The sequence below is a fragment of the Melozone crissalis genome, unplaced genomic scaffold (assembly GCF_028551555.1).
Source record: "Melozone crissalis strain CALT ecotype California unplaced genomic scaffold, PUWL_Pcris_2 ptg000027l_1, whole genome shotgun sequence".
NCBI lineage: Eukaryota > Metazoa > Chordata > Aves > Passeriformes > Passerellidae > Melozone > Melozone crissalis.
In genome coordinates this window covers 43,328,792-43,353,453 of record NW_026535805.1, presented here as the reverse complement: position 1 = coordinate 43,353,453, position 24,662 = coordinate 43,328,792, and the positions used below count along the sequence as shown (strand labels likewise).

General features: G+C 38.7%; 1 protein-coding gene across 5 annotated transcripts in view; it reads right to left on the bottom strand.

Annotated features, from left to right (window-relative positions):
* Positions 1-1,575: 1,575 nt before the first annotated feature.
* The window catches only part of PTPRK (protein tyrosine phosphatase receptor type K), a 296,457-nt gene continuing 273,370 nt past the window's right edge, over positions 1,576-24,662 (bottom strand). For 4 of the 5 annotated variants that reach the window (XM_054279017.1, XM_054279019.1, XM_054279016.1 and 1 more), the window contains 15 exons: positions 24,099-24,186; positions 23,222-23,298; positions 23,012-23,029; positions 20,593-20,629; positions 18,691-18,788; positions 17,868-17,984; positions 16,980-17,134; positions 15,761-15,896; positions 12,461-12,610; positions 11,722-11,895; positions 9,029-9,160; positions 8,673-8,798; positions 6,562-6,725; positions 5,193-5,328; positions 1,576-2,845 (listed from right to left, as the gene is read on the bottom strand). In XM_054279017.1, the coding sequence (XP_054134992.1) occupies positions 2,792-2,845; positions 5,193-5,328; positions 6,562-6,725; positions 8,673-8,798; positions 9,029-9,160; positions 11,722-11,895; positions 12,461-12,610; positions 15,761-15,896; positions 16,980-17,134; positions 17,868-17,984; positions 18,691-18,788; positions 20,593-20,629; positions 23,012-23,029; positions 23,222-23,298; positions 24,099-24,186 (1,662 nt within the window). In that variant the 3' untranslated portion in view covers positions 1,576-2,791. The remainder of the gene's footprint in view (positions 2,846-5,192; positions 5,329-6,561; positions 6,726-8,672; positions 8,799-9,028; positions 9,161-11,721; positions 11,896-12,460; positions 12,611-15,760; positions 15,897-16,979; positions 17,135-17,867; positions 17,985-18,690; positions 18,789-20,592; positions 20,630-23,011; positions 23,030-23,221; positions 23,299-24,098; positions 24,187-24,662) is intronic. The other variant, XM_054279018.1, reaches the window with a different exon arrangement.

Here is a 24,662-nt window from a genome sequence, read left to right as displayed (position 1 = left end):
TCACCCAGTGTAAGCAATGTGTCTCTTCTGACTTTACACTAAAAATCACATTCTAATATTATCTTTTGCCTAAGAGACCCTCAAAAGATACCATTACTGGAGAGTGATATTTGTCATCTGCTTCTCACATACCATATTCCCTCTTCATACTTTTCTCTGACCTTGCCAAGAAGAACTTCCCATAAATTTTTCAATCATGAGCTATTGCAAAAGCTCTTTAGATCACCACAGTCAACAACAGTTACAGAAATTATGAGACTCTCAGAGTCATTGAACACTGGCAGAGTTCCCCTCTGCAGAATGACCAGTGGCAGTATAATCTCTTCTAGCCAAGGGGTATGCTCCCAAGGAGGAGTCTTGTGCAGGCTTAGTATGCTGCGATGCCAGGATTAACACTGGCACTTGTACCAGTCATGCTTAATGTCTAGGGGAAACTGGACTCAAAGGTCTTAACCAGGATAATGAAATTCTGATGGGGATGGACCCCAATGTCCCAAACACAGCAGCTCTGCATGAGAAAAACTCCACCCAAAACATAAATATCATTCTGGGCAGTACAGAATGTGGTTTTTGCCTTCTACAACCCCAAGAGCTACTCATCTCTCCTGTCACAAAATTAATCTAGACTTCTAGACTAGTCTTCTCAACATCCTCTCAGACAACAGAGGAAGATTTTTCCACAGTCAAAATCATTTAGTGCCAGACAGACGTCTAACAGGCAGGATGCATCGGGCGTGTTGTTTCCACAAAATGTGGTGACCAGACAGACAGCTCGAGGTAACAGACCCAGCACTTTGACTGCCAAAGTTAGGTGAATGCCATTTCCTCACAGGGAAAGCTAAGAACGTTGCAAAGCATGTAATTTATACTCCACTTTCCAGTATGGCAGAAGAAAAAACAGGGCAATTTGAGTATTAAGAAGCCAGACTCAGTAAATGTTTCAAACCTTATTAATTTACCTTGCCGTACATAACTAGGAATCAACAGTGGGTGTCACAGGGGAAAAAAAAACCCAAAAAACCCGCAAAACCCCCCAAACCTAAACAAAAAAAAAGTGGTTTAGGTTTGAAAGAGGTGGAGCTATGCAGTACAAATGGAGGCACTAAAAAAATCTGAGAAGCAGTGTTTCTCTAAACATTTCTCTGCTGTTTATAGTGTTGAATGGGTAATTCCCTGTATCTGAAGGAAGAAATTTAGGACATACAGAGGACATGTAGTCTTATGACTACATATCATATACTACTATACTTCCTGAAGCACCAGGATGAAAAATAATACAATTTCCTTTTGAGATTTTTCCTTATCCAAATATACTGGGCATTCAGACAAGAATGACTCCTTAAAGAGGACAGTAAATGAGAGGATATCAAAGTAGGGGAAAAAAAATAAAATCTTTAAATAAAAATTTAGTTCATTCTTACTTTACAGAATATTTAAAAGCACCATAGCATTTTACTGGCTATTCTAAAAATGACCAAGAGACTGGAATGACTTTAGCTGGTAACATAGAGAAAACTTTGTGAAGAAATAAATGCAAGCTAAGTAAAAGCAAAGTAATATTTTGTACACCACAACTATAATCAGAATCTGGCATTGGTTTATTCAAATTTTGCTTTCTTGGAAGCAAAGCTTACATGTTTGTAAACATCAAATTAAACATTGATAATTTTACAATTTCCTAAACAAATACTTTTTTACCCAGAGGGGTATATGCAGACCCATCTATTTGTGTCACAGTTCTCCTGTTCATCTGTGCTTCAATATTTTTAAAACAATTGGTTCCTGTACAATTTTTAATGGATCTTAAAAATTTCTTCCAATATTGTGCAAGTCATAGGCAAGGCCATTTTAAAGTGTGCACTTCCTTACATATTTTTTTAATCAGTCCTTAACTAATGCAACTGTGAAAAACTATACATTTTCAGGAAAATGTTTATATTTTGGTCCTGTACTTAAAGACCTTCTATAATCAAGTTGTTTACATGAATTTGAACCACAAGCATGTACACAACAAAACCACTATACCAATGTTTCTTGGTCTATGCATAAAAAGTATGTCTCCTACTTACACTAAAACATACAAAAAATAAACTACAAAAATTGTTTACACTTGATTTCAGCAAAAAAAGCTTTCTTCAAGAAAAATGATTCTTCTTTTTTTTCAGCCATCAAAAAAGGAATGCAAGTAAACAATAAATACATGTGCTTTCTCCATATAGACATATTTACACTTGAGTCTTTGGCTTATGTTTAAGTTTCTTTATAAAGATCTTTATGTGATCCAGCCATCATTGCACATTAAAACAAAATAAGCCAGTTTTTCTTTTACTATATATAATATATATATGCAACACTTGAAACGTATAAAGGATGAACCTTACTATCAATCTGCACTGTTATTGTACTTTAACAATGTATCAAAAAGAAAAAAAATTAATACCATATAGGAAATATTGATACATGCAACAGATGGTCGCTCTACTGTATCTGAGAGACGGCTGCATATACACACACGAGAAGGTCCTAATCTGAGCAAATCTCTTCTGACTCTGCTTTTCATTAAATAGTATTCATGTGGCACTAAATGTTCATACTGTATACAAGCATAGAAACAGATTGAGTTCTTTTATTAAGATACACAACTTCATAAGAAAAATACTTTGCATTTAAAATTTAAAATCCCTCCCACCCCCCTCTTCCCCTAAAATCTTTCTTCACAGGATCAAGAACTGTTGTCAAAACAGCTTATTGAGATTCATATATTTGGTGAACTTCGTCACATCCTTTCCGACTAAGAGGATTCCAGGTACTCCAGTGCAACATCATAGCAGAAACGATATTGCTCCTTTAAAGGGAAACAGAAACAGAAGTTACAGTAAAATCTAAAACCTTAGCAGCAATATCTATAACCAAGAACATTCTTTGCTAACTAGTAAACCAGACAGGCTTGGATTTTCTATTTTTCTCCCCTATTACACAAGTCTATTACAGCTGTGATTTAAAAACTCACCCTAACCAATGAAGGGGAAAAGGACCCTGGCTATGGAAAGTAATGATGTGCTTCTCTGATTTTTTCAGTCTCTGAATTGGTATATCAAACATGAAAAGCTCTCCTCTCAGTCAGAGCATTCTTGCAGCGAAAGCACCTTGACTCTGATACACCACTTCTACTTGAGTTAGCTGATATTGAGCAGCAACTGGTGCAGGACCCCAAGCAGCCCTGTGTCCAGAGCCCATTGGTACAGTCCCATTGATGTGGCATCCAAAAGATCAGATGAACATTTAAAAAAGAATTCAAAAATCTCATTGTGGTTATTATTTCTCCTCAACAGTTCTGCTGTTGAGAGCTGATACTGGGAGACAGAGATGAGGAAGGAGAGAGGAGAGGGGAAGAGGAGGAAGAAATAAAACCAAGGAAATTAATTTGATGTCTATTGTCCTTAGGACTTGAAAAATGAAATCTGTCCTTGTGATTTATTTTTGTTTGCACAGGAAGACAGTGTGATGCATTAACAGGAAGTTGTGGAGATGTCTTAAAGGCTTTATTGCACTGCTCGTTGTTATCTGATCCTGTTGGTGAATGTAGGGCACATGACACTGCTATATAGTGGTTTTCCTGGTTTGTTTTCTAACTAACAGCTCAACAGATTCTGCTGTTCAAGAGTTCTGAGTAAAAATCCATACAGTACAAACACATAACTAAAAAAAATACAGCAACTTCAGTGTAAAGCTGCAGTGGAATTCAGGACTATTTTGAAATGCAATACAAGTTTGTGGAGCATTTATCAAAAACAAACACAATTTACCTCGGCCTCCCTTTACAGTGACACAAAAAGATTTCCATGTGATCTGACCTGTTTTCTTGACAGCAGTGAAATGAAACTCAGGCAGCAATTCAATATGTTGTGTCTCAGATATCTATGGCACAGGAGAATGCAAAGCATGTGCAGCAAAAGCAGCAATACCTAGCGCAGTGTCTCTACTGCCACAGCATGTTCTATTTGTTAACACATTAACCATCTTCCTTATTTATGTGCTGGCAAGGGATGGAAGTGATGCACTATGATTAAGAGAATCATGTCACAGAAGCTATTTGATATTAAGCAAACACTGACATCTGAAAAAGGGGAATATGGGAAGAGGCAGATACAGCCATTTTGCACAACATGCAAGTTCACAGGGTCAGAAGCAATTTCCACTAAGCGTTAACTAAAGCATGTTTTTAATTTCAATTGGCATTCCTGATTTTTATGCTGTAGGCAGCCATCTGGCTGAAAAGTGACACTGACAGCTGGCAGTGTGAGACTCAAATGGCAGGAACTCCCAAACACTATATAACCTGCTTTCATTCACCTACAAAAAGGAAAAACATCCATGTGGAAGAAGTTTTTAAGGACTTTCCAGTCCTTAATGTTCAGTTTTTGTTGCAGAGGCAAACATTCAAATGGATAGGCACTCATACTGCGTGCATAAATATTAACCAGAAGATTCAAAGTTATTTTGAGTTCTGGCAATGTATGTATGGATATTTAATTTTGCAGTTTTGCTAATTCAGGCTCATATTGTTTGTACTAGTTTATTGTTTATATTGTTTATTATTGAACTGTTGGATTCAATGATCTTAAGGGTCTCTTCCAACCTAAATGATTTTATATATTTGTTTGCAACATACGAGATCCAAATGTTTGATTTCAAAGTTCTGAGGTATCATTTTGACTACTACATATCTGAGTAACAAAGACTGTCAGTATTCAATACAACTTTCAAAGCAGCAGTTTTCACTAAGGGGCAAAATATTCACAGCTCCAGCTAGGAATCTGTACTTCACAGCTTAATTCTACCAAGGAGAAATGCCTTGTTCTCTAAAATTTCAAGGTAGCTTGTGTGAATGCAGCCTGCTGCAACTTCCTTTCAAACAAACCGGCTTATTTTGGGAGATTAAAGTGCATTCTGTTAACTCAGAATGCTTTCTGTGGAAAGCATGCAACCACGACAAGAAAGGTAGTGTAAAATGCTTAGCCTGTCCTCTCATGATGCTGACTTGCATTTACACAATAGCTGTCCTTTCTTCTTCTGGCCCACAGTAGGTTTACACTGGTTGTGTGGGCACAGGACTGAAAACACAGCTCATGCAATGAGGCAGCCTCTGGCTCCCTGGCTGCTTGCAGGAACCCTGCGGGGCTGGTGCTTACCGGAGTTTCTACCATGTTGGGCTTGCTGTTCCTCAAGGTCTTCACGGCGTGGAAAACGTCCACCACATTCTGCCTTTTCACCATCTCAACCACGATGCCGATAGCACAGAACATCCCGCTCCGGCCACCGCCGTTTCTGTACGCAAGGAAAAGAGAGTTCAGTGCCACTGTGGCCTAAGACAGCATCCAAAACAGCCATTTCAGTTCTTTCAAAATAGCACTCATTTCAGTTCTTTCCCTCTGTAAGCACAAGTGATTCCTGAGTCCCAGAGGGAGACCAGACTTTAGCAATCTCTTTGCAGCTCCAGTGGGTTTGGTCTAAGACATTTACTTTTTCTGACCTTCCTCTCAATTACTGCTTTTGAATTCTGCCCTTACAGCACATCATGCTGCCCAACTATGCTTAAAGTCTAAATTACATATGTAGTAGAAATAATTAAAAAAAAAACCCTAAACCTAAGTTCAATGGCAAGTAGGGTATTAGAAATAATAAAAACAAGTTCAATGCCGAGTACATTTTCCACTTACTTCTGGAAAGACACTCACTTAACTTATGAAATGAGGATTATTCAACCAGATATGCTAAGGCATCACTGATTTAATAACTTGTTGACCTTTGGGGACACTTCTGAACTATTTTAATCTAATTTCAAAGAAATTAAGGTAGATATTTCTTCTTAATTTTGAAGTGGTGTAGGCAGAAACAGGTCACTAGTTAAATCTGAACATTTAAACAGAGGTCTTCAGAGTAAAGAGACAGATTGACTACTCTCTGCTTAGGGAGAAGAAGATACCATCTTTCCAAAACTCCCAAACTAACTCCCATTTAGGTGTCAGGTAAGCAGCCAGCAGCCATTTACCAACAATAGTTTTAGTATGGTGTGCTGTAATAGAGCTTTTTTTCAGATTTCATATATCCATAGTTTTCAGTTTAAATCTCTCAAAATACTGTAGGTTTCCCTTTTGAGAAAAAATGTAGCACATTCTGTGCAAAACAGACACAAAATCCCCCAATTTGGCACCTATAAAAGACTTCCTTACTGAAACCAGGCAGAAGAAACAGATCTGTACATGTCTTGCACCTGAAAATCATGCCATTATGCACAGGTGACAGTATACACAGTATCACTGTAGTATCACACTCAAAATACTCGTTCCTTGACCTGACACAGAAAAATCCAAAAGTTGAACAAAAGCCTACAGTGATAGGCAGTGGTACTTCTTTTTTTTTTTTTTTTTTCCATTAGAAAAGTAACAGGTGCAGGTGCAAAAGAAGGTATCCATAAGAACACTGCTTAAATTAAAACCAAGAATTCATTTATAAGAATTTATTTGAAGAGCAGCAGTTGACTTTCTCCAAGTTACTCACAGGCAATGGATGATGGTCCGGCCCTCCCCTTCTTCACATTCCTCTTGCCATTTTTCAACCTGGAGAATTAACTTCAAGAAGGATCTCTTGGAAGCTGGTACATCTCTATGAGAAGCCCATCCCAAATACTGGAATTGCTGCACCATCAGATAGCCCTCTTGTGGCTGAGGAAAATCAAAGAGGTTTAGGTCAAAATGGCACCTTTACATCTTGGTTTAGGAAACCAAAGCATAAAACTAGCATGAAACCTAGGTGTTTATATTATGGAGATTTTAAGGTGTGTATATGGCCTCCTGGAATTTCTACCACCTGAGCTAAAGGAAAATGTCAGAAAAGGGTAAAAAAGGAAACTGTATTGAAGACCACATCACAGTTTATTGATCACAAATGTAACCTGTCCTGAATTCTAAATCAACAAATACCCTAGATTCCATAGATTCTATATGCCAAGATTGCTTAGCAATCAATCAATTTAAAACATCACTATTAAATTCTTAGACTCGCAGAAATAGAAGGAGATACATTTGGCCCCTACTCAAGAAATGACCCCATTAAAAATGAACAACAAGTAATACTGGTGCACAAACATGACTACTGTTCTTGAAGTCTTCCCTTTATGCCAGACTATAATAATCATGACAGCCTTGCTGCCAGTCTCTGAGCCTTCCATGTGCTAGATGTGACACGGGGAGAGCTTTGAATAGAATTTGACTGTCACAAGAAAGGCCCCAATAACAGGAAGAATAAATACTCTATCTACTTTCTTGAAGCTGAAGATGACAAGTAGGAATGTGGATTTTAGAAAAGTAACAACAGAGCAGAGAGATTTTTAAAAGCAAGGTTTATGAGCAAAAGGACATAGGAGACAAAGAGAAGAGAAGAAAATCAAAGCATCATAAAAAAAGAAGAAATGGAAAAAAATAAAATAAGAAAAAAAAGAGGAAGTCTCAAAATACAAGAAAAAAGCGCTATGGTGTAATATTTGCCAGTGTGCCCACACCTTTGTTTCCTGTCGTTTCCAAAAACAGCTGAAAATGTTTTTTTGTAATTTTGAATATAAGCAAAAAAAAGAATAAAATACTAGCCACATGAAAACACATCTTTGCCATCTGATAAATGAAAATGTGACCAAAATAAAAGAAAACAAAAATAAAACAAAACACATGAAAGGTCTTTGTGTACACAGTAATTATTTTTCCCCACAGTTATCTTTCAAGATTAATGAGAGCTAAACATATACTCAAGGTACACTAAAAATCATGATAAGTTCAGTATTGGATGGATGATGAAAAGCAGTCATGGTAAGTAAAATAGGGATTGCTGGTTAATTGTACATAGACTGGTGGCACAAGTGTCTGTAACTTTTTGTGGTGGGTAATATAAATAAGCAATTCACAGAGGTGAGCTAAAGAGGAAACTGTATGGCAAGCAGGGTTTAAGAAGATGCTGGAAGAGTGTGGAACACTATGAGACAATAAAAAGATGAGATGGTCTAAGGTATGAAAGAGCTGACAAGAATGCAAGAGTGGCGCTGCTACTGGAGTTGAGAAAAAGATGATAACTGTAGGTTGAGGCACAGTGGTGGCAGAACCCACTAGAGGCAGAGGAATTTTCAGGGTTTTATCACACCCTGCTTTGCAGGGTGCCACAGTCTGCCTTTCCTGTTGTGGTTTTCACAACTTAGGCTGAGAAGGTGCTGGTTGTAAAATCAGCCTCAGTGTTTCTGTTCGTGATTCACCACAGAAAACGTTTTACCAAAGCTATGAACTAAATACCTGTCAGTACACATTCATTACAGGGATATTTCTTTTACTGTACACCAAACAGAATACAGAATACTTCTCACACATCAGGGATGAATGCCTCAGAACAACATCCATTCACCTTAAAGCTCTCTCTGCTTATTGTAGAAAAGTACTGTAGAAAAGTACTGCAGCTGTAGAAAAGTACTAGAAATCAGTATTAGATACTGATACTTGACTGACTTTTTTCTGGATAATGTCTTATGAACATTAGTACTTTATTATTATTAAAAATTAAAAAGCACAAGAGCCAAGAGAGCACGAAAAATGACATATTTTTCTGTCACATTTTGTTAGAATAATCCTTACTCTTGTTAGATTGCATATCCTGAAAATTCTGTTTATGACGTCACAGTCCATGGAACACGACATGCATTCCACTTGGATGGGGCCGTACCGCAGTATCCCTTCCTCGGGCCAGTATTGTGGGCAACCCTGTGACAGAGCAAAACATCCATAGTTAAATGGTAAATTACAACTCAAGCATTGTCTTATTCCACTGCAGACATCTCACCTAACCTTTACTGAGCAACTAGTGTTGATTAGTTGCTGTAGAGCAGAGAATAATTGTAAAGTCATGCACTGCTCCACATTTTCATTATGTGGTTAATCCAGAATGATTAAAGCATGTGACGGTACATGGAAAACTCGAGCTCCAAACTCACCTGTGCTAAGTCGACTTCATTTAACATCACAAGAGAAGTACAGCCATAGTCGTACACTAATCTCCAGAAATCTTTCACAGTGTTTGGTAAAGGATGTTGTGTGACGATAAAAGCTGCCGGCTGCCTGTAGCTCTGTAAAGGCGAACAATTTTGTTAGTACCGCTATGGGAAGTACTTAAATTCTACTGAAACAGAACAAAACATAAAAATGGAACAAAGATGTGAGAGCAGTTGCTTCATATATCACTGAGGATGTAAATGTTAAAAACATATTATCATCTCCAATAAGAACAAAGAGGTTACTCTGCTCAGGTCTGCCTTCTTGGTTACAGAACAAGCCCTGTGTTTTCACACTCAGATATGCTCTGGGCACTGAAGATGTTCTTTGTGGCTCTGTTGAGTTGAGGAAACTGCTCTAGGTTCTGTGTACAGGAGTACAGCAGGGAACCTTCACCCAATGATGCAGAGAGGGGTGCAGAGGTCTCAGAAGATCACCCTCTCCAGAGCAGCTTTTATGTGAGCTCTGCAACTGCACTAAGCTCAATCCCAAAGTCTGTTTCACACTGCACAGCCACAGGGACACCCACAGAACTGACTTTTGGGATCACTGGGACACATTTCCAGCAGAAAGCATAAGTTCAACAGCAAAATCCTATTTCCTGCCATGACCACAGGTTCCATTTTCTGCATGCTGTGTTACACACAACTGCAAATAGGGACTCCCAGCCTGCACATAACTGAGATACAGCTAACAGAGGAGGGGCTACTTTCCTGCTGTGGATGTACTATGAGCAGCAAGCAGAAGAGGAGAGATCAGAAGTCTTTTGCAGGCAATTTGTAACCATCCATGGAAAAGCAAATAACCCAGGAGAAAGACCTGGTAGGGCAGATAAACCACTTTTGCTGTGGAAGCTTGCTTATTTGAAGATTGATCTAAGGGATCGTTATGAGCAATGTATCGACATACCTTCCAATAACTTGTTGTTAATGTCTTTAACATCAGTACTTGCTTGACAAGAGATTAAGGAGGTGGCTGATTTTATTAATATAGATTTTTTTTTTTTTACTTTTTCTAATGCAGGAAGGATGTTGGGGTACTAGCAGTTCATGTCCCACTTCCTAGAAATGCCCAGGGACAACACAGGGACAACCAATTTTTATTCTTCCCTTGTACTTTTCAGAAATAAAACAAGCCCTAGCTGACGTTTTCCTAACCCTCTTTCCCATAATTTATCATGTTTCTCCAAAGAAAGATAAGGGGCAAGTTCCTCTTTCAGTTTTATTATTGAAAGTGCCTTTTTCTTGTCCAGCAGTAGTTCCTCTTCTCTGAATAAATCAGTCTTAAAAGAAACCGTCAGCAGAGAAAAGGCAAAAAAAAAAAAAAGCTTGTGTTACCCAAAATTTTAACCTTTTACTTGTAATCTTGTTATATGCCTTCATTGTAATATAATACCTTTCATTTCTGCTGTTGTTTTTCCTTTTTATTAGTACCATTTCTGCCTTTTCTAACTTGCCTCTGATTGCCAATCCGTTAATACATTGCTTGGTTCGTGTTCTGCCGGCTGTTGCACACTCAAGAGTCCTCCTGCCCCCCACAGCCTGTGTTGCCTTTCTTTCACCCCAAACCACACTCCTCAATGCAGCTCTGTTGGCTGGTTCATAGCACATCAATTTTATCCAGGTGCTTAATGTCATTTTAACTGCAATTCTAAACAATTTTTGCTGTCAGAATTCTGTTCACTGCTCTAATTCATCTGTTCAGCCCTCAGTGATACACTGGTCTTACACACACTATTCCTCTATTTTTTTTTGACACAATAAGCTGGTTGTGAGATTAGGGACTGCATTTTGCTACCAGTTTGTTTCCTGCCCTAGCTCAGGCAGAACTCAAGGATGACTATACCAATCAGTGTTGATGATTTCTGCTGCTATTTGCCATTTTATTTCAGCATCTCTCCTTGACATGGCAGTTTCTGATAGCATTTCATTTTTGAAGAAGAGGAGATGCTCCTGGAAACCAGGCCACTTATTTAAGCATTTACTGTAAAAATGGCTTTAGGGGCCTAACTTTGGAAATGCTAATGGGAGGAAAGTGTCTGGCAGCACATGAACTGCTTTATTGATCAGACAAATATAAGCAGGTTCAACTCCATTTTTCCCATTAATTCTCCTTTTCCCCTGACAGTACTTCTGTTACTCAGACATCAACTTTAAAGAGCAGCTACTCAAAATATAAACTCCTGAATCCTGTAGTCTATACTCAAACATGCCAAGAAAACAATTTTTTTCTTCCTCTCTTGCTCCTGCTTCAGTATAGAAAGACTTTTTTTATGAAATAATGATAGTAACCTCATGTTCATGTACATAACATTTACTTCCTAACAAACAGCAGATTATTTGGATCCTGCTGAGATTTGAAGGTCTGGGCACTAGAGCTTTATATAATGCTGTTTAAAAGGTGAGATTTCCAGTGGGTCCCACAAGGACACCAGAGACTAAAGATAACTAACCTTCTGAACAAAAACACAAGCTGGTGGGGCTTTTTATCTTCTCCCCCCAGCCCTTCCTCATTAGTACTGTTTTACTGGGCACTGCAGCCACAGAATTACCCTTTCTTAAGCCAGCAAGTGCTCTCTCTCACATTACAGGGCTTTCCATGGCACACTATGCAGACAAAGAAGGTAGTCTCTTACGTCCATAAGAGCAGCATTGATGTAGTTGCTGCTCTCCCCATCAATAGTAATTAAGAAAGGCAGACATCTGTCAGGTGGCAGCATATCCATGAAGCGGTTCTTGTCGTGGTTCCTTGGCAAGCAGGCAATGCTGCAGTCCTCTGCCTGCAGGCGAGGGGTCACAGAATTCAGGGTCTAAGGGAAAGAGGACACTTGTTTTAGCACGCTGAGCTAAAACACATGGGACTCAGGAGCCCCAGGTTTTACTGTAAAATATTGCAATATGAGAAAACACGAGGCATTAGCAAGAAGACATTAGTAAATGCAAGCTCCTCTCTGTTTGTTGGACATTCTGGGGCTTTGCAAGGGGCGGGTGAAGCTGCGGGTATTAAAGGCACTCCATGTAACACTGAACACATTCCACGTGACACCATCCCTTCAGAAAGGAATAAAACAAAGAGGATCCTTTGGAGCTCTAAAAAGCTATGCCTTAAATGTGCAAATGCAAGCCAGAACTCTCTCTGGCTCCAACTCACTGGTCTTTATTTCAGAATGATATTTACTGCAATTTTATTAAAAGGAGGATATTCTGTATTTAAAAAATTTTGTGAAGCACATAAACATGGGTGCTTTATTTTGTGGACAAAAAGTGAGGGGCCAATAAAAGTCATATGAAAAACCTTCTCCTTAAAATAAATTAAATGTATCTAGAGGCAAAAAAATTGTTGTCACATCAAGAGTTAGTAGGAACTGTGAATACCTGAAACTCATCTTTGAGATGCGAAGAGTTTGTCTGAGAGTCTATTCTAATCATATCAAAATAAGCAGCTTTGAATTCACAGACAGGAATGGCAGTTTCTCCACACAGGCAAGCTTCTAGAATGGCATCGTGAATAAAGATGTACTGCTCCTGTCAAATTAGGAAAAGAAACAAAAATTGCAGCCATTTAAAACCAACAGATCCTTTCCTTCTTTTAGCATAAACAGGCCTACTTCACACTCTTAAATCCATTCAAAGTACTGTTCATCAATACATTAAATAATGCTTCAATATAAACAGTCTTGTTCTTATTGAGGTGCAGTGAACAAGGATGTTTCCTCTTCAGGATCAATTTAAATTCAGTAAAACTTAACAGAACAGGGATAGTAATTTATTTAAGAGATTTTCAGTTTTCTTGTAGTGCTTGTGGGTTTCTGTGCATATGCCAAAGGCTTGTTTGCTTTATCAATTTTTTTAAATAGCTTTTAAGCTTCTGATGTTAATAGAAAGTGTAAATTGCTTGAAGCACTACTAGTGTGATTAGCAAGTATTTGGCATGGTGCATTCTCCTTGTGCATGTGCAAGCTAGTGCATCACTTGCCTTATACTTGGCTCTAGGCCAATAATAAATTCCAGTGTGTTCAAACAGAAGCACCAATTCTTCCCATTTTTACTAACTTGCCTTGTGAGAGCCTGAGTCCTAGATAACTGCATTACTATTTCAGTTAGGCCTCCTGTCAATTTTTACACAAAATGCCCAATATATTTACTCGGCCTGAGAGCAGTAGATGTAAACCTTTTCTAGAACTGCACCAGCCTCACGTAGCTATTGTGCAACAAGGCCCTTAAAAGCACAAAATTTAACATGTGCCTGTAAAAGCAGCACATGTGCAATGACCACAGTCATCCTCTGGCTCCACAGCCTTATCCATACAGCTATGGAGCTATTGTTGACTGTATGACCATCACAAGAACTTGATGCAATGACAGTGTGTTTTGCTGTGCAAGCATGAACCTCTGAGAAAAGGTGAGAGGTAAGAGGCAAAAGGGAGAGAAAGGAATAATAGTAGATGTGTTAATTCACATGCAAGTGCAGATTAGACTGGGAGGGTGTCGTGGTTTGACCGGAAATGGGACATCTGGGATATTTTGTTTTGCTGTGATTACCAATGGGTAATTGGAATTTAAGATGGGCACTTAGTTTGACCAGTGGGACATTTGGATCCGCCTCTTGAGACTACGAACCCAAGGGGTTAAAAGCAGGGCTCTTGGCCTTCGGAGTCCTCTTGGGATTTCCGGCGTGAAGAAGTCTCTCCCCCGGCCCAGTTGCTGGCTGGGCTGGGGGAGGGGAAAGCCACGTGGCCCATTTACGGTAGGCCCGGGTTCGGAGGAAGGGTGGCAGACCCTTGAGCGACCAGTTTATTTCCCCCCCCCCCCCCAGAGAATGCAGCCCGTGCTCGAACTGTATATCTTGAAACTTGATATCATGTGCCGGCAGGCAGCACGGCTGGGAGTAGAAAGGGGGGGGGCAGCGGGCAGTCCGGCCGCCTGGGAGAACTTTTAACCCTTTGGGGAATGAAGGCTTCGCAGAACATTGCCTTTCCTGGGAAAGGGACAGGAGTGGAAGATGAAGGAAGAAAATCAGGCCAGTAAGGAGGGTCTGGCAAAGGGAGAAGAGAGATGTTGAAGGAATGGAGGAAGATGGAGTGGCAGTTTTTGCTGGACTCTTTTTTGTTGTATTTCCATGGACTGTTTCCTGGTGAGGCAGAGGCTGTATTGCAGGGGGAAGCGGAGGCTCGGCGTCAAGAGAGTTTGGTTTTGAGACCCCTCGGCCCCAGGGGGTATAGAAGACATGGGGGGGGGGACAGAGGTCCCAGGATTGTGACTGTGCTCTGCTTGGAACGAGACGAGGCATTCTTAAAAGGCCCTGAAGGCAGGCCCCTGCCCCATCCCATGCCAGGTGGTGAGAGCACCTCGGCATGGAAAGGAGATGTCACGAGATAGCAAGATACCGGGCGGATTGCTGATTGTGACAAGAAGTCCGTGGCACAAGGAAGGACTCCGTCTATCCCTTATGAGCTGAAGATTTGATTTTTTTTCCAAAGGGTGGTGCCAGACCGAGTGTGGATAATTTTTTGGGAAATGTAAATGTGTTTGGGAATTTGGTGGGAGGAGGATAAGGAAGTGTTTCTGTGTAGTTTCCATTCTCCTTGTTTTTTTTCCCTGTGTGTGTGTAGGTTAGTAATTGTGTGTGTAGTTTAGTAATTGTGTGTGTAGTTTAGTTAATAAACTTCTCTTTATGTTTAAGTTGGAGCCTGCTTTGCTTATTTCCTGGCCACATCTCACAGCAGATATCAGGTAAAAGGTATATTTATGGGGGCCTTGGCTTTGCCAGGCCTAAACCATAACAGAGGGTAAAAGCAGTCACACTGAAACACTCCACCCCATGCACTTCCCAAAGGTTAATGGGCCTGTAGCAGGAGTAGTTGACCAGGACCATCTATTGTTCATTGATAGGTTTGACCTGTTGGCATAAGTTGCAGCATGGAATAAAAACTGCACCAAATTACACTGACATGTTTGGCTGCCATCTGCAGAGATTTCCATGAGGTCACAGGTGAAATAACATCTCAGGTACATGTCCTTATAGAGGGCAAGAGAGAGAAGTGGTGAACCACTTCAGGTAATTTGCTAATATAAACCAATTGCCCGTGTTTCTTTGGAAGCTCAGTAGTACTCTGGGGGCAGAGTGGGAGCTGTTAGAACTTTATTCCTAAGGCAATGGTTTTATTGTGAAGCTGCTGAGGGTGTGTTAAAAGACCAAGAGTAAAAATATGGAAAAGATTCGCAGCAAGGTTAATAAAGAAAACAAAAACAGAATTGAAAAGAGAGTGTGAAATGGACCTAAAGTTCACCAGTCAATTTATAGATAAAGTGAATGAGGTTTGTCTAAAACAAGTGTCAGCTGCTGAAATTCCACCTTTGGGATCCTGGGATTGCAAATACCAGAGCTGTGGAGAGACATCTCAGATATGCCTAAGGTAAGGTCTTCCCTGAAAAAGTCCTTCTTTCTTTCCTTTTGTTACCTAGTTAGGAGGGCACTTGTTTCTGTGCAGACTACAAGAGTTGGCAGATTTGTTGCACCACCCTGGTTCTGGGTGCTTTTACACTCAGCAATTGTCCCCAGTGGAGGCACCCCCTCGACAGGGCCACCACCTGCTCACTTCGGAGTGTCACAGTGAAATCCTGACCCAGAACGTTTCAAAAAGCATCAGGTGCTTCAAAGGCAAACTGCTGTACCTCAGTTTGTACCATGTTGATGCGCCGGGACCGCAAAGCTTTGACACAGTTGTAGATATCCACAACCCCTTCTCTTTCTGCCATATCCAACATGATATCAATCACAATATAACAGCCTGTCCGTCCAGCACCAGCACTAAAAAGAATCAGCAAATACTGTTAGGAATAGCCCCAGAAAAACATCCACAAACTTCACAACCATTATTGAGAGAATTGCATAAAATCATTCCATTTTTTATCACAACCACTATCTAATTTTTATATTCTCTCCTTCTCATCATAATGTCCTTTAAATCTTTTGATGTGTTCAAAACAAAAATTTTCCGTCATATTTGATTCACTAAGTAACAAAAAAAAAAAGTTTATTCCTTTTATCACCCAGATCAATACTTAAATTAAAAAAGTTAGTTTAACTGAAATCTGAAGATTGATTAAACTTATGCACTTCAGAATATTATAGATCTTGTTTTTCTTTAATAAGACTAAGAACGATTTTTAAATGATCTATTACAATAAGAAACTCAAATGTATGTTTTACCAGGCAAGTTCCAAGCTTGTTCAGACAGCACATTTAACAATATTCACAAGATTCACTTATGATTTATTTCGGCTTACATAAAGCTCAGGACAATTTTTGCACAGTGAATTATTGTAATCTGTAAAGGCTGAGTAACTTTATCTACAAAATGTAATTAAACATTTGACTAAAATACTTAGGTAAATCAAACATTTGTAGAAAGCAAATTCTATTTGCCAAAGGATGGTGTCCCAACAACATAACCTTGCAAAATCTGCACAGGAGAAACCTTCTGTATTTGTTGCCACTAACCTCATTCCATCTTTCTTCATCTAGTTGCTTACTTCGCTTTAAATTAATTATCCGTTCAGACATTATATGCTACACCAAGCTATCAAAGCAGATGTATCTACACTCATTCTCAAATGCTGTCACAAAATTGTTGAAGGCTACCTAAAATGATAGCCTGAAGTATCATGATTTAGTTGGTGCAGCTGTTGCAGGGAAAAGAAAATCTCAGACTATTCTATTTAAGAAAAGAATCTGATTTTTTCAAACATTGCTGTAGACAGTCAAATCCTACTGCAGTGTGAATTAGGCAATTCAAAAAGGGAAGAACAAAACCAGAGCACCTCGAAATGATGGATGCTTCAGAAGAGACTGCTGTTGTGAAAAATACAAATCTATGCCTTTGGTACACACCTGCAATGGACAACAATAGGCCCTGCACTAGGAGGGTTAGATAATTTGACTCTCCGTATAAAGGAAAGCAATCCTGTTGCATTGTAAGGAACTCCATGGTCTGGCCAGCCAGTGAAATGAAACTGTTTAACTTCACGGATTTCATTGTAGCCTCTCTGTAAAAAAGGCAAAAAAAAAAGGTTAAGAAATTCGAAGTATTTCATAGACTAGGTATTATCTAGCTCAAATAATGATCACACATATTGGTAGAATCTACATGCAGTTTTCATCATTTCATCAATTATTTAAAGCAATGATCCATAGAAGCTTAGAGATGTTATTTTAATGATGAAGTTTGTAATTTTCACTTTAGATATTAGGTATGCTAGTTTTGCTGTGCTGAAGATATTTTTTCTAATAGACCTCGATGCATTTCACATTGATTTTCAGAAGTTTTGCTAACTAGGGAAAGGGCCTGCTACATTTTAAGGTAAATATGATTTAGCATAAGACCACAACTGTATCACATAAAGTATTCACAGAATTTGTCCTTCGATTGAGTGACTCAGCAGTGGTCAGAACAGAGGCTAAGGGATGAACAGCAGGCATGACTCATAATCTGGTACTTGACTTTAGCTCAGAAGTGTGACTGTGGAGAAGGGGTGACTTTCAGAGGGCGATGGCAGCAGCTGACATTTTTGGGGAAATTCAAAGTCCCACAGTGAGACGCATGCTTGGGTAGCACTGATGCAATGCATAACTCCCACAGTAAGGTAAGGCTGCCTACATTGTGGCCTAGCTAACAAGCCAGAGGCATTTGGTATTCCACAGAAACATCAGCATAGCCTCTTTCATCTTCCTTGCTACCAGGAAACAGTATTTTGCCAAGCCCTTTCAAAATGTGCTCACCCTTCCCAGAGTAAAGGTCCTGACAACGTATTCCGCCAGGGGCTCCACCTCTACACAAGTCACTTTGAAGTCCCCATAAACTTCAGTGTCGTCAGGCCAGTACTTATAACACTTGACCTAAATAAAAAAATGGATATGATTTTACACCAAGGGAAAAGAAAAGCTTGAGGATACTGTACTGCATGTACTGCATTACATCGCATTTATTTCCAAAATGACTGTGCATTCATGCGGCTTGTCATGGCTAGTGGCTGTTATGTCAAGTTAAGCAATAGCTACAAGGAGTTTCCACTGCTTTACACAGCTGCATTCAGGTGCCAAATTCACTTCTAAATGAGCATTTGTACTTTCTTTACTGCTGAGCTGTGGAATATATTTCCACTTATGCTAAATTGTGATGCATTTTGTACCCATAATCAAACTGTTGCAAGTAATCCCACATACCTTATAGACTTCCCTGAGGTATGTATTACTGCTAAACTGTAAATAATTTGCTGGTTTCTAGCCACTGATATAGAAGCACATTTCCTCTACTACTATTTATCATTTGAGTGACACTATACAAATGAATTCTGCTGAAATACAAATTTTGGGTTCAGACAAATTTTCCACTACTCATGAAAGCAACACAGCATCAGTTTTCAGAAGTTGCTTTTAGACAATACCATAACTGCAACATTGCCTGGACTCCTTCCCCTTGGCCCCTCAGGATGCATGGCTGCCCTTCACCAGACCCTTCTACATTCTGCCCATAGTATGCCATGCCAGAGGTTTTTTTCTTTACACTTGCAGCATTAAAAGAAAAACAAATCCAAAAACTTACTCTTCCAACTTCCACTAAATTTGTGACCATCACAACACAAGCTGATTGCTCCTGCCATATCATTCTCCAAAAGTCATAAACAGTCTCATGAACTGGACCTGTAAGAAAAAAATCCAGGTAATATTCTGCAAAAAAATAACAGTCAAAGGGAATGCGAAGAATAAAATCCAGTGTGTTTCAGAGCTGATGCATGTGAGCACGTTTGCTCAGAGAAGAAAATTTTGTGAAACCACACCATCCTGCCCTTGTGCCAGTTTCCAGATTATACTGTTACTTCTAACCAGTGCTGGATATTCTCAATTTAACTGAATTACCACTTGAAAGGAAATAATGGCAGGTGTTTCATGTAGCAAAGTGACAGAAGTTGCTTGAGAACTACAAGGACACAGCAATGTGTGACTGCATTTATAGTTACACTTCCAGTTTTGTTTTACATTTGTTAAATATAATGTGTTGAGAATGAGTTTCTTCAGGTGCTCACCAAGGAGATGCCCATGCCAGAGTGAAGTATCAGGCAGGAGGTGCTGGTACAGATACCCTGCGCTTGCTATCCACTTCCTGGCAAGCACGGATGCACAAGCAGGCACTGAGCCAGACACTTCCCCCTGAAGTGTATTTTAACTAACTAAAATACTTTTCTGTGAGGCAATGAGAAGCACATGTTTAAGTTTTGCTTCTTGCACTGCTGCAGAGACATGTTCAGTTGAGTGATAGAGGCATTTACCCTGTTAAAATAGTCTCCAAAAGAGCTCCTTTACCACCATCCAGCAGTACTATAAACATTACTGTATACAATAGACATAGAATCACAGAATTATCTGGAAAAGACCTTTAACATCATCAAGTCTAACTATAAGCCTAACATTGCCAAGCACACCAATTAATCTTAAGTACCACATTTGAAGACTCAAAACATATTCTTTCATATGCTAGATCAAAGGCTGCACACAAAAGCAGCAATAATTTTTTTTCTCCTTTACACACTATTATGTGCAATGATTTGCATAGTAAAACGGAAGTAAAATACAAATGTAGACTTAATGCCATGCAGAGATCTATTTAGGCAGCACTTACACAAAAATAAAAAACAAATGTGGTCAGAACTCTAAGCATCCTGCTTTAAAATAAGTTTTTACTTTGATTTTCCTATGTGCACCTACAGTCAACTGAGGGACAAATAATAGGATATTTCCAGACAGCTATCTGTTTATGCTGAGAGATCAAATAATGGTAGAACCCAAATCTAATTATTTTTACTTTAAATCATAGCCTCTGATATTTCAGTGCAATCTTAGACTAATCTATTTGGTTTTCCTCATTGTGAGGTATGCTATCAGAAACACAAACCAAAAAAATATAAATTCTTTTTTTTTTTTCTCTAGCACCCCTTTTTATTAGCAGGGTGTTATATGATAAAGATTTGCCTCACTCCTTTGTACAAAGAATTTTTGTCCTCTGGCATTACTTTACCCAGATTTTCTGAAAGAGTTTAATTTATCATTACTATCTTCACTGCATCCTGGACCAAGATGTAGACAGAAAAATAAAACATAATATGGAAAGAAAAATGCCTCAAGGCAGGTTGAAACTGTTCTCTTCTCTGTTCATGTCTCTTTTCTCTATTCATCTTCATAATTGGAAATCATGGTAGTAGGTTCTGACTTTATCAGCTGAATTTATCACTGACAGATTTGCTCAATAGCTAATTAACATGATACATTAGTGCAATTTTTGAATTTATTCACATTCCACCCAAACATACAATGTTAATTTACCATAACAGAAGATGGCAACTCACAATGCTGGGTATGCTTTACTTTCTTCTACTTCTATTTTACCAAAACACTGTGGAACTCTACAGAGAACAATTGTTTGATTTGATTAAAGCTGGCAGATCCTTACCTTGGGTTGCAATGTAGTGACTTGGTCTCTGATATCCCTAAAACAGCAATATAAATTGGTTTGAGTACCATATTAGGAACCAAGAGTGGAAAATAAAAGCATAAGGATACTACAGAATCCTTACATCTAGACAACATTTTCAGAACAAACCAATATTTAAGAGCACCATGAAGCTCAAAACCTAAAAACCCAGTTAATGTTGAAAAGGTTTGAATGACAACAGATAAAATGAAAATAAGAACATCTGACTTGAACAGACATTGTAGTATACCAAGAAGGAGTACTCTAGATTGGTCCCTTGCACCTAAAAATGAGTCTTCTATTGACATTATTTCCCTAGCTGTATATTTTTGGGCTTTTATTTTAAATTTAATAAAAATTCTCTGCCATCACATTATCTCACAGCTGATCTGTGTTGCCACCTTAGCCAATATGAAAAACTACACACCTTTTGTCTTTTTAGAGACAGAGAATCACTGTAAGGCACAAAGAGGGATGTGCCTCAGGCCTAACTAATGGGGACAAACACATTGCTGTGTGCACAGAATCAAGGTTCTACTGCAGTGAAATGTGCTTAACTGTATAAAGTGTGCATCAATTACAGTGGGCATGATACACACAAGTATATACACAGTCTTACACACACACACACATATATATAGGTAAATAGATAATCCTACAGAGCTAAGCCTTTCCAGATAGCTGGATCTATGCCAATGCTAGCAGCACTAATTGTCCACATAAAAACCACAAGACAAAGAGCTACTGCTCTTGAGGAAATAATTCAGAGTATACTTTGACCAGTGCCAGCAATTTAGCTACAAAGAGGAAGGAAAGTTTAGTGTTGCTGGTGAGAAGACAATACTGAATTTCACAATGTGGAAATGTTTATAACTCCAGTTATTCTCCAGGTTAAGTTTTATTAGGCCACTTGCTGCAAGTGTTGCATTACAGGGGACCACAGGCCCTTCGATTCCTGGTATTCACAAGATGCTACTAAAGTGAGGGATTTCAGTGTACACAGGGAGTTTATATTCTTTTCCACAGACTGCTTCATTATCCTGTCCAGAGTGAGAGCACCTTCCTCTGGGGCTTCTAAAAAACCATTTGAATATGCTATTCTTGGCTTTACAGGAGACCGAAATTGCATCAAATGACGAAAGAATTTCTCCTGAAGTCCTTAATATCAAGTCACATCTTAAAATTATGGAAGTAGAACCTGTGCTAGACAGGTTTACACTCAGTAATGCTTTTGAGAAGAAGATAAAATTGTCACTTAAAATTTGTAAAATGCCAATTTTAACTTGTAGCTTTCTTGCCTGCTTCTAATGAGATTCAATTCACTCCTAAAAAAGAAAATCAATCACCTCAGGGAATTATTAAAAATCTGTGAGAGTTTTCTTGTTTCAGGCCCCAGGCAAAATATCACAGGCCTATCATTTCACAGAGGTTGCCATGTTAAAATATTCAAATAAAAAAGACAGAAATAAATCTGGAGCTAAATCATTATATCCTGGAAAGTCAAAAGGGTCTTAAATAACTTATCAACTAAAAGTGGTCAAGAAAAACTACTAAGGTGGAATTATAAAGAAAAGCAATGAAAGCCATTGATTTCAAAAACACTTGTCATAACTATTCCACCATCTTCCAAATGGCTTTGGAATTAATTTGAATATAACAACTTGTTTATTCCTAAGGTGTTAATTACAGAAAAGTCATATTGTGTTAGTCAAATTGCCTGGCAAAATTTGGATCAGTTTTTAAAGTTTATAAATGAATTTGTATTTTGATTAAAGTATGGAATTTCAAATTTTAGAGATTTTTTTCAGAAGTGAGGGAATTTCCATGTTAAAATATATATATATACGTGTGTGTTTGTGTATATACTTTATAATACCTAAATTAGCACCTTAAAGCAAATGCCAGCTAAATATTCCTTGTCTAAAAAATTGTTAAAAATAAACAAATAAACACCCCCCCCCAACCTACATATGCCATTATCCCTCCTTTTTTTACTAAACACATATTATGACTACTCCACAGGTATATTTTCAAAGAACTACAGTGCAGCCTACTATCTAGCTTCTTACATATACATGGGAAGGGGAAAAGAAAAGCTAGTGGCCCAAATGACCACTAAAAAATGTCAACAGCAAATTCTCTTTAACAGATAGGCTCATCTGAGTTACCTAACATCCAATAATATTCAGGGCTAAGCTACAAGGCTAAATTATCTTTTCAAAACAGGTACAAAAATATTCACACAGAAAATAAATTTTTTAAAGGAACAGATGAGATAAATTAGATGAGGCATGCATAGTTATCAACTGATAAAGATAGAAGAAGAAAGTAATTAATAACAATATCTATATCAAATATTTACAATAGGATGCTGTTATTCACATATAGTGGTACTTACATCCCTGTACAGCCAAATCTACAGCCCAAATCAAAGTCAGATGTGAAAGAAAGCACAACAATGTCAGTGAGTACTAGGACGTAGAACAAGGAAAGTGTACATTTGTTCTTAATAAAAGAAAGCTTTCAATAATTTTGTAGCATAACATGCAATAATTTCACATAGAGAAGCTGGCAAATTGAGAGGGAGAAAGCTGTACATTCCACTCACATCTATGTAGTTGGCATTAATGTAATCTGAAGATGGATCATCTTCAACAGGTTGCAAAATCACCCTGGAGTGGTCATCTGCAAAAACCAAGTGGTTACGGAGCCTTTTTGAAGTGTGATTTTTAAGTAAAATATTAATGGCAAGTCATCTAGAAACCCAAAATCAGCTGGCATAAGTGCCTCACAATTTATAATCCTTAAACACAAATTGTTTACACAGAAATACAAAGAACCATTTTGTCTGAGGGCTGCAATTACTTCAAAAAACCTTCACTACATTTCACTAAGCGCAGCTGAAAGGTATTGGCACTGTCACAAGAGGTTAAAAAGACACAAAGAAACCAGGTTACTTGCTCAAAGTCCCTTTCAACATCAGCTCCACTGTTGGTAATCTAGAAAACCAAAAATGCTGATTACTGTTTCCTCACTTCCAACCCAAGCCTGCTTAAGTTCATATTGAGACATTAATGAAATCAAGACAAAGGAGTTAGCAATGCACTTGGGATTTGATGAAGAGGTAACTCTGCCCATTCAGGGACTTCCCAGGCACGGTGATTCCTGCGTGTTCCATTGCATGGGTAAAACAATACAAATTGCAAACAAACAGAATCAACACCCAAATGAGTGCCAGCGTGTTGCTGATATATGCTTACCACAGCTTGCACAACAGAGATGCAAATGTGAAATTCAGCCTGAGTTATAAAAGGAAGAAAGTTGAATTGTGAAGAACAACAACAACAAAAAAGAAAAAGCTGAGATAGGCACTGTTCTGCTTCTCCACCGCAGGTATTCAGCAGCTGTGCCACTGGAGACTTGCAAAGGAAGAGAGAGCACGGCCTGAGTAACACACGAGTAGAGTTATCGCTCACGATACTCACATGCTATAATGTTTCCATAGCGGTTCTTTGTTCTGTTTTGATCCTTCTTAGCGACATCCCAAGAAGCTGACTGCCCCTCAAAGAAACTCTATAAATAAAAATGTTCCGAAAGAAAACATTCTGACCATTAATTTATCTCCAAAAATAACAGTTTAAAAGAACTGCCCCACCATAAAGTTCAGCTCTGCTCGCCTGCCCTGGTCACCCAGGCAGTGCCATGGTACAGAAATAGCTAGAGAAGAAGGAGCCTCTGTCTCTCTGACTCACTGAGGAACTCCACAGGGATTTCAAATCCTCTAATTGCCAGAAGGCTAAACTTGCTTATGCGTCCTTGCTATGGAGGAATGACAGTAAACTGAGAAAGCACAGAGATACTGTTCGCTCTTCATACAGGGTGGTATAATATGGAGCCCGTTTACTACAGCATTACACTGCTTTCCACATTACTTAGTGAAACATCTTTCCTTCCTACAGAGACATCAGGAACTCTCCTCTGCCAATGTTCATTGTTCTTTTTGCCTTTCCTCATATCCCTACCTCTAGTCACTAGCAAAATTATTCTAC